At 41.4% G+C, this 12,554-nt stretch overlaps 1 protein-coding gene across 2 annotated transcripts in view; it reads left to right on the forward strand.

The window, feature by feature from the left end:
* The window catches only part of FNDC3B (fibronectin type III domain containing 3B), a 210,522-nt gene that overhangs the window by 34,416 nt on the left and 163,552 nt on the right, over window positions 1-12,554 (forward strand). For both annotated transcript variants that reach the window (XM_075031393.1, XM_075031394.1), the window contains exon 2: window positions 5,982-6,120. In XM_075031393.1, coding sequence (XP_074887494.1) covers window positions 6,010-6,120 — 111 coding nt within the window. In that variant the 5' untranslated portion in view covers window positions 5,982-6,009. The remainder of the gene's footprint in view (window positions 1-5,981; window positions 6,121-12,554) is intronic.

Here is a 12,554-nt window from a genome sequence, read left to right on the forward strand (position 1 = left end):
TAGAAATATTTGAGTCTTCCCTGTTTTCAGGGCCCGTGTTTCTAAAGCTGTGTTTGACTTCTCAGTGGTGCTAAGTGGGGCTCCCTCTGACATGAGCCTGTGATTCCATACATATTTTTTAACCGTGGCAAAACTGTTTTAAGCAACTCCTACTTCCTCTTGTCCCGGTTATACCAACACAAGTGTTTGAGGGTCAGTATAGTGCAGCGGATGGGGGAACCTGTCTGTTCAAACTAACTGGAGATGGTGGTGGAGGGCTTGGGCTGGTCGTGCTGTTAGGATGTGGTTTGGAGGACGCAGATCAGATATCACAAATAATTTCCTTCTGTGGTCAGAGAACTGCCAATTTCTGAATGTCCTCACTGCAGAACCTGGTTTGCCCTAGGAAAAGCCATGGAAAATGGCTTGGGGGGGGGGGGAGAAACAGTCACATTTTAAGTGACTGCTGGTCATTAGATTAGTTATATCATCAAAAGACTGGCTTTTGATGTCACACCTGAACTAGCTTTTCCCATCGTTGTAAACTACCAAGGAAGTTCCTGATGGGTTGGATTACTTCTTTGATCAGTGTATCAACTGCTGTGCAAGAGAAGATCACTCAGTACATGCAGAATGGTAGAAGAGGGGCTTATATATACATACGTATATATAAAAAATAATGGTAGAAAGGAGCTCATATTAGACTATATAACATGATATTAAAAAAAAAAAAAATTGAAATATATGGTTCTGACACAAGCCTCTTCTCTTCCCAACCTGAATGGCATGTGTTTTACAATTTTGAAGGATTAGTGGAGAAAATTTCTATTTCAGGAAAACTACTTTTTGTTGGGTAATAGATTCTGTCATCTTTGAAACTACTCTCAATGTCCGAGTTGTCTTTACAAGGAATGCTTTAGGTTAATTTTCTTCAGGGGGCTTGGACACCTGTATACCACACATGCCAATACAATGTAATTTCTGGGGTTTGTTACAAAGGCAGGATAGCAATTAGACATTTATCCTAAGTTTAGCAAGGGAAGATTGAACACCAGGTTGCCTCTGGCTTTCTGTGATGGTTCCCATTGCCAAGTAGCATTTGAGCTTAATCTCACGGAAAGCAGTTTGGGAAATGGATGGTCTCGTTCAACGATGCGGCTGGTGGCCAAGAGGGGCTGTGGTCACAGCTGGTTCGGGAGGTGGCGGGGCCATGGACAAATTGCTCGTCGTGCCTGAGGATAAATCTTGTAGAAAATCTGAGGAGTTTTTGTTTGCTTGTTTATTAATTGCTGCATGCACTGTTTGGGCTTGTGTCTCTCTCTGTGTGTGTGTGTATGCACCGTCTGTGTATGAACTTCATCATGTTGCAATTGCAAGGTTTGGTTTTTAGGCTGGAAGGAGAAAATTCTTGCTTTTGAAGTTTTTATACTGTGTGTGTTTGAAATCTTTTCTATAGTAGTGCTAGGGTTGTAGGTGGTGTGGCTTCTTACCCTTTATGCAGTATGTTCTTTTTTAATCAGATGGAATAACCCTAAATAAGCACTGCAAGAGTGCAAATGTGTGTTTACTACTGGATTTTTGTCGTATATTAAATAAACCAGGTTAAGGGGCTCTACAAGGTATCAGAAAGCTGTCTGTCATCTTTGTAGTATAACTTCTGTAATTCCAGATGATTCTGATAAAAAAGCAGAACGCTTTGTTCAGTAGCTTTTAATGGTCTGCTGCAGGGAAATAAAAATTGAGCCTTTGCACAGAGCGTTCACAGGACTGAATATTCAGACCTCCTCTTGCTTTTGCCAGGTTCTCTGAATTTGTATGCCATAGCTGGAAGAGGTTCTTCGGCTTTGTAAAAGTCAGAAGGTGGAAAAAAAATCACAAAAAGAAAAATGTTCTTGGCTTATACCCCCATTAATAGCATGGGTAAAACCTTCTAGGAAAAGTAGGACTTGGGTATCTTGATGTGGTTCACATCTTTTGGAATTTCAGGAGAACTCTGACGTAACCTGTTGGGTCATATTAATTCACCATACATGGACATTGGTTTTTAGATGGTTACACTTTGTTCTTCTGTGTGTTTTAATTTTCTCTCTAGTGCCATGTGTAACTAATTTATGTATTAGTAATTCACATATTGAATTAATTTAAGGAAACAGAGTCATCTCGGTCATCAGTAGAAGACTGCAGTACTGAATTGAAAATCAGGTTTTAACAGTAACTTGCAAACATCAAAAGGTTTCGAAGTTTGGTTTGGGAAGAGAAACATCAGGCTTGGATGGTTCTTTCTTCTTCCTTGCTCTACAGCAAGATGGGAAGCTGTGATTTCCTGTATTCCTGGAGGTAGCTAGACAGGGAGATGCAGCCTCTCGCTCCACGTTGGCGTTGCTGTGGTACGTCCCAGCCAAACCTAGGGAATGTAGACGCACAGGAAATACCTTTTTTAAATTTAAATATAGTTAGCTTTCTAGACAAAACCCCAAATTTGAGTTAGTACCTGAAAAAAAAGCTGTGGGTTAGTATTTGGCAGGTCATATTTTAGCTAAGGAAGAGTTCTCATATCCTGAAATGTGACCTGGTTCTTTGAGTCCTTGTCTGGTGTTTTCTTCCAGCGATGTTCCTGAATTTACAGGAAGAAGAAAGTGCTTGTGTTCAAACCTCACCTTCTTTGTATGAATCAATTTTGCTTATATGAGCATCCCCTGAGGTAGGGGGAATGCTAGGTTTTGGGAGGGGTGTGAATGCATGGTGATAAATCTGTTTTAAGTAGGATGGATGAGCAAACAAGCTAAAAAAGTGTGTGAAGCCCATTTTCAAAGGTTTTGGCTTTGGTGTGAAGTCTGCCAGTCTCACGGTAGATATTTTAACCCCGTCTCATCTAACTCTGCACGGAGTACATCTATGTGAAATACTGCTAAAAAAATGCCTGTGGCCAGCTGTGCTGTGTAGCTAGTACTGTTGCTGGCATTACCTCTGGCGGGGTCTTACCAGACCTGACAAATAAAGGAAGCCCTTTTTATTTCTTTTTCTTTTTTTTTTTCCCCTTTAAAGTGAGGCAAGTGTAGACATGGCTGTAGTGACAAACCATTAATAAAGCAAAAGGAATGCAGCTGTAAAACTTTAAATAATGACATGTAGCAAATAAATGTCAACATATTGGTTGTTGTGCCTGGAATGGAAATATTACTAGGAAAATATGTAGCTTCAAGCTACAGTCTGGCTTTTTTTCCTTAAGAAAATAGCATCGGCGTGACGCTTAAACTCCGTTAAAGCTGGGGCTTTCAGATTTGGACTAGATGAACGTGTCATTTGGGGGAGGGGGGCATTGTTTTATATGAGTTTAAAATAGTTCCTATGAACATTGCATTATTTTAAAATCATCTTTATTTATATTTGAACGTATATATTTATACACACACAAAAACTATAGATACATAACTACATGTATAACCAATGTAGTTTGAGGTGCAGCTGACTATTGACTAAATCTGTCTGTTTCCATTGAAACCTGCGAACTCATGTTCTCACTGGTGTTCAGTATTAGGCTTTTTCAGTCCTTTTCTTAATCCCAAGCATTTAAGAAATGGTTCAAGAACTCGCATGTTCTCTTCTTCCTCATAATTTTAAACAAATGAACAGAAACCCAAATCACACTGCCCCACTCCTTCCCCTCCACCCCGCAAACCCAACACCTATGACTATGGGTTATAGACTGGGATCTTTCTCAAAATTAAAACCTGAGACTGTAAAGGGATGAGAAGCAAAAGGTTTAGGAAGATATTGCAAAACTTCAGAGGGAAAATGCATTGAGCAAAACTTGTGGGCTATCGGACAGATTTCTGTAGCCCATGTAACAGTTGGGTCAGAGCTTTGACTGGCTAAGCCAGGGAGGCTTTGGTCACTGATAAACTAGTACCGGAGATCCTATGGGCTACAGAAGTGTTTAGTAAGTGTCCTTACTCCTTACTCCATGGGTGCACGCACTGCAGGGCAGATGATTCAGGGTAGTGGTGACAGCAGGACTAAAACGCTGCCAGACGCTGGGATAAAGCAGTTGATGCAGGCAGGAGATGGGGCTTAAAACCCGGCTGTGGCTGTACCATCCTCTTGACAACTGTGTCTCAAGCTTTCTGAGAACTTCTTCCCTGTAATTCGGTCTCGAATAAAAGGAGGGATTTCTTTTAAAGGTGGATGAAAATAGATTGCCTCTCAGTGAATAGTTTATATCTCAGTGAAGTGATGATTAGAAAAGTGGCGTTTTCACACGGATAAGAACACAGGGAAGAGATGTGAGAGTCGTGCTAAATTTGGTACTGACTTAAATTAAAATGCTTGTCTGGAGATGTATGGCTGGAGGTAACTGAGCTAAGTTTGCCTGTCTTCTGCAAAACAAATTCACTTTTAGTCTTCCGCTACCACTTAGATGTGAAGGGGGCCCTTGTGATACGAATGAAAGGATAGACGTGATTCAGTCTGTGTGGGCACCGCCATCACGTTCAAGTCACACAAGTGGTCCTGTTGAGGAGCTGGAGTACCACCTCCTGGTCAGGCTGATGTTTCTGATAAGTCACTCTGCAGGTGATGGGGTTGCGACGAGCTCTGGAAGAGGTTGATGAAAATGAAGAGAGCGTATTTCAACTAAACTATTGGTTTGGTTGTTAAATTAAAAAAAAAACACCGAAAAACAAAACCAAAAAAAAACCCCCAAAAATCGAAATTTAAAGCCTAGCAGCATCCGGAGGCAGAGCAAGTACGGGGGAGTTGGGTTTGCAGCGTGCAGCATCCATGGAAGCACATGCTCCAATGCTGGTGAGGTTGGTGCAGACCTTCATCCCCTCTGGAGCAGATGAATTAAACTCCAGGTTTATGGCTCTGTAGTTAAGTGCTGCATGTAAATACTAGTCCCACAGCACTTTCCTCATGAAGGGGGATTTTCCTGTTGCTCTTTGCCCAAAATTTCTCTCTCTATACTCTGGTGGTCTTGTGCCAGCTGATTACCTGGCTGTTACCAGCCACCTAAGTTGCAGCATTTTTTTTTTTTTTGAACTTGAATTTGTGATGTATATGAAATTATTCACGAGGACTTGGGGATTCTCTGGCATGAGAGGTACTAAGGAGGCTGCCTGATCAGCACTGGACCTGTAAGTTTGCTTTGCTTAGGAGTTCTTTTGCAGAAGTCTAGATAAGCTGCGTGATTAGGTCATCCATCCTATTCACTAAAGAACTGGATTATTGCCCCATAAAACAGTATGATGGTACCCTTAGTGCTGAATTAAAACTTGTTTTTACAAAGCAATCTCCCTGCGGTTTTAGCGACGCTTACGTATCGCATCAATTAGCTGTGAAGGGGGAGAGTGTGATGGAAGTGATATGTGATTCTTCACAAATCCTTAAGCGAGATCATCTTTTGTTGACCTGTGTATAGCACAAGGTGTTCAGAGCATGGGGGATGTGTTGTCTCCCTTCAGCAGAAACCTTAACCCTTTGGATCATGATTAAGTGGAAGTCAGGTGCCTGCCCTTTGAATTATAGGTGGCAGTTCACACTGTTTACAGGGCCTTAGAAAGAAAATAAAGGCGTTTGGCTTTGAACTGTGGCTATCCAGTGGAATGGATGTAACTTCTTAACCACGTGGTTGATGTAGTTCCCAGAGCTGTGGTAGCAAGTGGGATGCTGATTTCTAGGAACAGAGCAAATCTCCCTCAAAGTGTCTTGGAACTTGCCTGTTTCAGCGGTGCGATGAGGGCTGGGGATTTTAATCGTGGGAAAGAGTGGAAATCTGGCTAGTTGGTTTTTGGAATTCTTGCATGGAAACTTGACTTTCCATGCTCTCAATCTAACAGTTAAAACCTCTGTTCAGAGCCTCAAGTTCTCGTACGCATCCTGTTTTACAAAAGCAGGTGTCCTGCTTAGGTTGCTACCTTAATGGCAAAATCCACGCGGATGCCAGTGACTTTCTAAAGTACAAGTGGGTTTTTCAAGGTCTTTAACTGATGCTTCTCTTGCAGGAAGCCCGTTGAGGAAAATTCTCCATGAATGTACGTCACAATGATGATGACCGACCAAATTCCGCTGGAGCTGCCACCGTTGCTGAACGGGGAGGTAGCCATGATGCCTCACATTGTGAATGGCGATGGATCACAGCAGGTCAGTGAGCTTTGCAGAAAATGGCTGGTTTAAAGAAACTATTTCTGGGCCACCAAGGGATTTTGAAGATGGGAAGATGGTTTTGCCTAGCACTAGTGAGGGCAAAGTATTTCTTGGAAGGTAAAAATCTGCCCTTACACTGGAAAGACATTAAAAGCAGTGCTTGAAGTGTACCATTAAATTTAATGTGATTATTTGCATGTGTGTTAATTGAAGTTAAAACAGTAGGACTGAAATAATAGCTATAAATGCTACATATTTGAGGGCTTTGCAGAAAGTCTCATGATTTACTTGTCTGGACAACAGCTAGCACATGCTGCTAATATTTGTGATGAGATTTTAAGAACTTAAAAATGCTGAGATTGTTAAAAAAAAAAAAAAAAGGAAGAAGGAAAGAAATGGAGAATTGAAGACAAGAGTCCTGTGATGTCTGCTATTCTTTGCTTACCTAAGTGCACTGATCCTGACAGTCCTATGTATTACCCTGGGCTTCATTATAAACCTTAGAGGGGCAGAAGTGAATTTTGGGTGGGCTTTTGAAGGAAGGCAGGTTTATAGTTGCTTTCACATTTTTCTAGGAGATATTCTCTAATAAGCTTGATCAGAGGTAGGTGGAATGATTACAAGACCACAGTGATGCCTTCATGTCGGGATACAGCCTGGAGGTTGAAGCCGATAGTTGGTAGATTCCCAAACCTGTCATCTTGGGTTAAAGTTTCTCTTTGTAGAACATCTACCATAGCAATTTTTCTGTGTTACTCAGTTTGGTTCCCTCCTGATTTGAGACATTTCAGCGAAGTATTTTAACCAAGGTAGAAATCAGCTGTCTTTCATGAATCAGTATAAAATGTCATTCTGTTACTTCTCATTCCCTTGATCATTTATTCCTCCCTCCAAGCTGTGTTTTGAGCTACACCAACCTCGAGGAAGAATAATTTCCGCTTTTCTTGTAAGCTTCTAAGTCTGTCTGCTTATCTGGGTTTTCAGTACGATAGATTTTTGTTGCTGTGATTATTTTTTTTTTTAAAGTCATTTCTGCACAGTGTGCTTCAACTTGAAAAAATAGAAAAGAAAGCTTTTAATGGCTCTATTTACCAAGTCCAATATTAATATGCTTAAGTGAAGGCACAATCTTATTGATATTGGATAGGATAATTGTTCCTTAAATATGCCTTTTCCTCATTGCTGGAAACCATTTATCAGTTCAGACTGTCCAGCAGGTCCTTCTGTACTACAGCAAGAATAATGAAGTCTTCTGAGTCCTCCTTTGAGATGAGGCTCTAAGTCCCTTCCTTGAATTTCTGCATCAGTGACGATTCAGCAGCTTTGCTTGGCGGATGCCTCCGTTGCCTTTAAACTAGCTTCTCATCTAATGTTTTGGGGAAAAAAGAATTGCTGATGTACTGCAAGTGTGTTACTTTTGCTTTTGCGGTGCTATGCAGCTATGACTCTGCAGAACAGTTCTGGGCCCAGGTTCCTTTTCTGCATAAATGTTTGTTGGATGATGCTCGTGGACCTCATCGCCTTACCTCTTTAAGTCCTTGTCATTGGAATACCAGTTTTCTGTGAGACTTTTTTTGGCCTCTAGTCTGGATGTGCCCTCATGTTGCAATGCTTAGCTGCCTTTATACTTTATCATTTTAATCCTATTCTTGAAGCTTTAGCCAATGTCTTCACTTCTTAAAAGTACAGTTCTAAAATGGAATGAAATTGGAATAAAGGCTTTGTTTGATCTTCGCATATAATAGCGGCAAATGGACTATGTTAGTTGTTCTTAACATGATTTGTATGTAATGTAGGAGCAAATGTTACGTGTTTGTTAAAAAAGGAATTAATCTTAGTTGCTTGTAAGGCAGAACACCCTTCAGATTAGATTCACGTGAGAATGACTTCCTTACTCGAGAAGGTTTCTATTACTCCATAAATAGGTGCTAGTTTTATAAGGACCTGTGCTTTTCCAGGGTGTAATTACAGTCTGTATTAGAAGCTGGTGGTAAGAAAGCATCACGGCTCAGCTGGTGAGCGACGAGGTACGTGGAGGTTTCCAGCCTGCAGGTCAGTGCCTCCTGCTCTGGAGCTGGCAGGACGGACTGACTTCTCATGAGATGCTCTGGGTGCGCTTGTCGTTGCTCGCCCTTACGGCCTCAGCCGTGCCAGCACGGTAGAGCTGTGCTATAAGCTGTACCTGGAAATGCTGAGCTTCAGAGAAGAGGCTTTTCCCAAAGAGCAGTTCTTACATATGAAGAAAAGAGCAGGGTGGAGCTGGTAAATCACCTTTGCTTTGCCAGCAGCCGGATGGAGAGCGATGCAAAAGGCAATTCTGCCAGTAAACAGTCCTCTCTTGCAAGACAATTGCATAGGAACATTCAATTGTTTTATCCTCCTGGGGTAAGTGCTGCCTAGCTGTACAGGGCAGAGCTAGGAATGTCTCTGCCTGCTTGACAGTAATCCCTCTTCTCTAGACTACCCAAAATGGCATTTCTAGCACTGGTGCCTTTTTTTTTTTTAAAAGTTTCCCACACTTAATTTCCACTACTGCTGACTGTGTTTAATGCTTTCATGTCCCTTCCAGAGCTGCTGTTTATTCTGCTTCTGCTTCTAATCCACTTGTAACTCCTGTGGGGATTCAGGGAGTGATAATTAACCTTTTGGTCCAAGAATTTCGATGGTTTCCTGTAGGTACTCCGCTGCAAACTCTAAAAAGCTTGGAGTATGAAGTGGAGGGGCAGCTAGCTGTGCCATAGCACATTTGTACAGAATGCCGGGCCATTTAGTTTGGGAAGTTTTATTTCAGCTTGCTTCACTCACTGCACCTGCAGTGCTGTAGCAAGTTTTCTGCTTGCATGCTCTTTGTTTACCAAACCTTGTTTTTTCATTATTTGGCTGGAGCCCAGGCACCGTATGTAGTTCTGTATGTGAATTTTTTACTGCTTATTTGGAGCATGTTTAACTTGTTCTAAATTAGGGGATAGTTAACCCAGAATTCTATTATCAAAGTATTAATTTTTTTTAAAAGTCACTGTTTATTGGTTAAGCTGTAGCATGTTCCCTAATTTTTCTTACTGAAGAGAGGTTGAAAGTATTTATCCTGCCTGCTCCTGTGTGGCTGAGGAAGAATGCATTTCTGAGAAAAGTATTGCACGCAGAATGGTGTGAACTCTTCGGCCCTTCCTGTTGGGACAGAGCTAGAAATTTATCAGGATCTGGGGCACAGTGTTTTAAAGTAGAATAGAGAATGGACCCAAGTGGTTATTGTGGGGTTTTGGGGGTTTGGTGGTGTTTTTCTTTTTTGTTGTTGTTTTGGTTATTTTTTTTTCCGAAGATGCAATATATTCCAGAAGTTGTGCACTGCAGAAATTGTAAATACAGTAGACTTCAATAATTTAAAGCATTTGTGAGGAACCTGTGGCTGGATCCCAGGTGGTGCCTATGATGCCATGCCCCCCCAGCTGAATGAAGCATGATATACCTGAACAGGGAAGGGAAAACTTGCCACATTGGAAAATGCTTAAGGCAGGGTTTTAATAAGGCAAAGCAGTGTAAGTGGCTGTTTGACCTTAGCAAGGAAAAGGTTCTCATAAAGTGGAAATATTTTAAAGAAGGCATTGGATTGTATTGTATCACGTGGATGCAAGTGAATGTCTTCCTACTTGCTGCTGCACCTGCACTCACAGGTGATCTGCAGCAAAGCAGTTAGGTGATGATGGCCTGTTTTCAATGTGAATTTTCTTCTGTGTGCTTAAAAAACACTTGTATAAGTAAACCAATACTATACAAAATAGGTAATAGCATATGCCTTTGGTCCTTATCAGGTAGCATTTTCTGTCTTTGTATGAGACTGTTTATCCACAATGTATATAGTTTTATATTCCTGATCCTGAGCTTTAAGCCCCTGTTAGACTTTGCTGGCAGGTTCATTAGTCTCTTCCCTGCTCCTGGTAGGCATGAGAGTGGGATAGAAAGAACAAGGGGGACACAAGTGATGTGCATTTGGCTCACCAGGAAAACTTAGTCTGGACATAGAGCAATTGTTGCCAAATTGGGTGTGTGTGTGATTATAAATATTTAGAGTAACTATGCAACTTAGTAACATTAATCAGTCTTAGCAAACACAACTTTAAATAAAATATAATAACATTCTTAAATGCAAATTAAATGCAAAAAAAGTGCATTATGGAAATAGCAAACTTCCTCTGAGGATGCAGCTGGTAAGGCTGGGCTTCAACACTGAGTGGATTAAACTGCTAAAGCAAACATCTGAGTAATTTTTAGGGAAAAGAAAAAGCCTTTGGGATTGTGCTGCTCACACCCTACTTGCAGCTGTTACAAGCTCCAACTTTTTGGGTGTGAGGATGCCAAGGGACTGGAACTGGGCTGAAACATCCCTGGACATCGGACTGTACCCTTGTGATGCAGCTGGGCAGCAGCCTGGGCTCAAAGTGACTTTTCAAGTTATCTCTCCTCTTGTTGCCATGTCATAAACCTGCATACTGGGGATGATGAATAGTGGAAGAGACATAGGGCAATTAAAGATCGTTTGTGTTTGTTTTCATTAAAACAAAGATGTTATCTTTAGGCTTTTTTATTGCTTTCCTCAGATTTTTCATTAAAAGCTTCAGAAACAAAGTGTTCTCGTGAAGATCCCCTGTGTAGAAAGGAAAGAGAAAAGCTGCGTTCCAGGCTGCAGAATGTGGTTTTGCTGTTTAGGAGGACATGGGGAAAAATAAATCCTTGAATTTGTTTGACATACTTAGTGTGTATAAACAAAAGAAGTTGCATAGTCCCTTGATATTATTTGTCCCAGGCAATTGTGACAAATCGGGGGCGTTGGCTGGAAAATGCCCAGTATCTAATACTCGATGCGTACTGGTTTTAATGGTTTGACCGCAACTCTGCAGCTCGTTAGTTGGTGCTTTGCCATTGCAAGCCCTCAGGGGGTTATGCGCGGCGTGGGGCGAGTGCGGAGGGGTTTTGGGTGGTGGAGTGGATTACGGGGGCAAACCAGTTTTGGGTGGAGAGGAGAGGCTGGGGCTGGGTTGCAGCCTGCTGGAAGGGAAGGGGTCTGCCTGCGTTGAGGGGCAAGCGGAGGGTCTTGCCCATGGAGCATCCTCATAGCTGCTCCTGGGTCTGAGGCCACCTTAGGTACCCGTGCCCATGTGCCGACCATCCTCCCTTTGCATCCAGCCCTTCCAGTGTTGACCCACATCAGTCACAGGTCGGCTATTCCTGTTTGCTATCCATACAGCTGCATTCCCCCAATAACAGCCCGTAAATGTTGTCTTCTGCTCCAAAGATGGCTAATTTGAGCATCAGCGGAGAAGAATGTCTCTTAATACCTTCAGAACTTAATTATTACTTTATTTTTTTTTTACATTTCAGGGAACAATAGCTACAGTATTTTATTACAGCGCAGTTCTTGCCTATATATATAGGCAATATAACTTCTGTTACGTGCACTGATGGTTATTGGTTTTAGCATGTGATTTTTTGTACCACTGTAGCCAAAGGTTGATTTCTTTACCATTCTGAGAAACCCCGCACAGCTGGAGACGGCCTTTTCGGCCATATGCAAAGGCTTGGCAGCTCAGGGCCTTGGGTTCTCTTCTTGCTCCTTGGCTCTTAATTTTTTTGAAATTTTGCTGAAGTGAATGAATTTCACAAATGTTGGTGTTTCTTCTGTAGCACAAAAAAACCTCTACTCTGAAAGTGCAGATCTGGTGAGGCTGCCATCATTAGGTGCAGAAGACCTACTTGGTTTAATAGAAGTCAAGCTCATTGACCTTTGAAAATCTTTGTGCTTGTGTATATATTTAAATGTCCAAATACCAATAAAACCAGATGGGTTATGGCTTTCAGCCTTGTAAAGTGTTAGGAGATGAGATGGTACAAATTGTATACATTTCGCAAATATAATTTTATGAACACTGAAGCTAGAAAAACTTACTCAAGACCTTGGGAAACCAGGATCAGTTTTACCGGATTTTAGGTGAAAACCATGGTGGAACTTGCTGCAAATACTGATTGACTGAATAAAGCACTTTTTTCCCAGCGGCAATATAATTTTAAAAAGGCTTGTGGCTTAATTGCACAGCTAATACATTGAAAAGATAACATTTTTCAACTATTTGATATTTAACCTCAAGATCCTGTGTGACAATGTTTTGTGGTCTTTTGTCTTGAGCTGTGCTTAAAATTTGGGCAAAATAGTATAGTCTCTACTCCAGACATGCCAAGTAGAGTTGATGGTTGTTATTATCCTGCAGCATGCAATGGGGTACTTTGCTTTCTGACCAACATAATCCCATGTTTTGTGACAGTAACTAGTGCTGAGGGGTGTGGTGGGCTTTTTTGGGTTTTTTTTAATAAATATGAAATCTTTTAGCTCTTGTACTCTGGGAACTGTCAGTAAGGAATTATTTCCATATATATAACTT

This window comes from Buteo buteo, chromosome 7 (assembly GCF_964188355.1).
Source record: "Buteo buteo chromosome 7, bButBut1.hap1.1, whole genome shotgun sequence".
Taxonomy (NCBI): domain Eukaryota; kingdom Metazoa; phylum Chordata; class Aves; order Accipitriformes; family Accipitridae; genus Buteo; species Buteo buteo.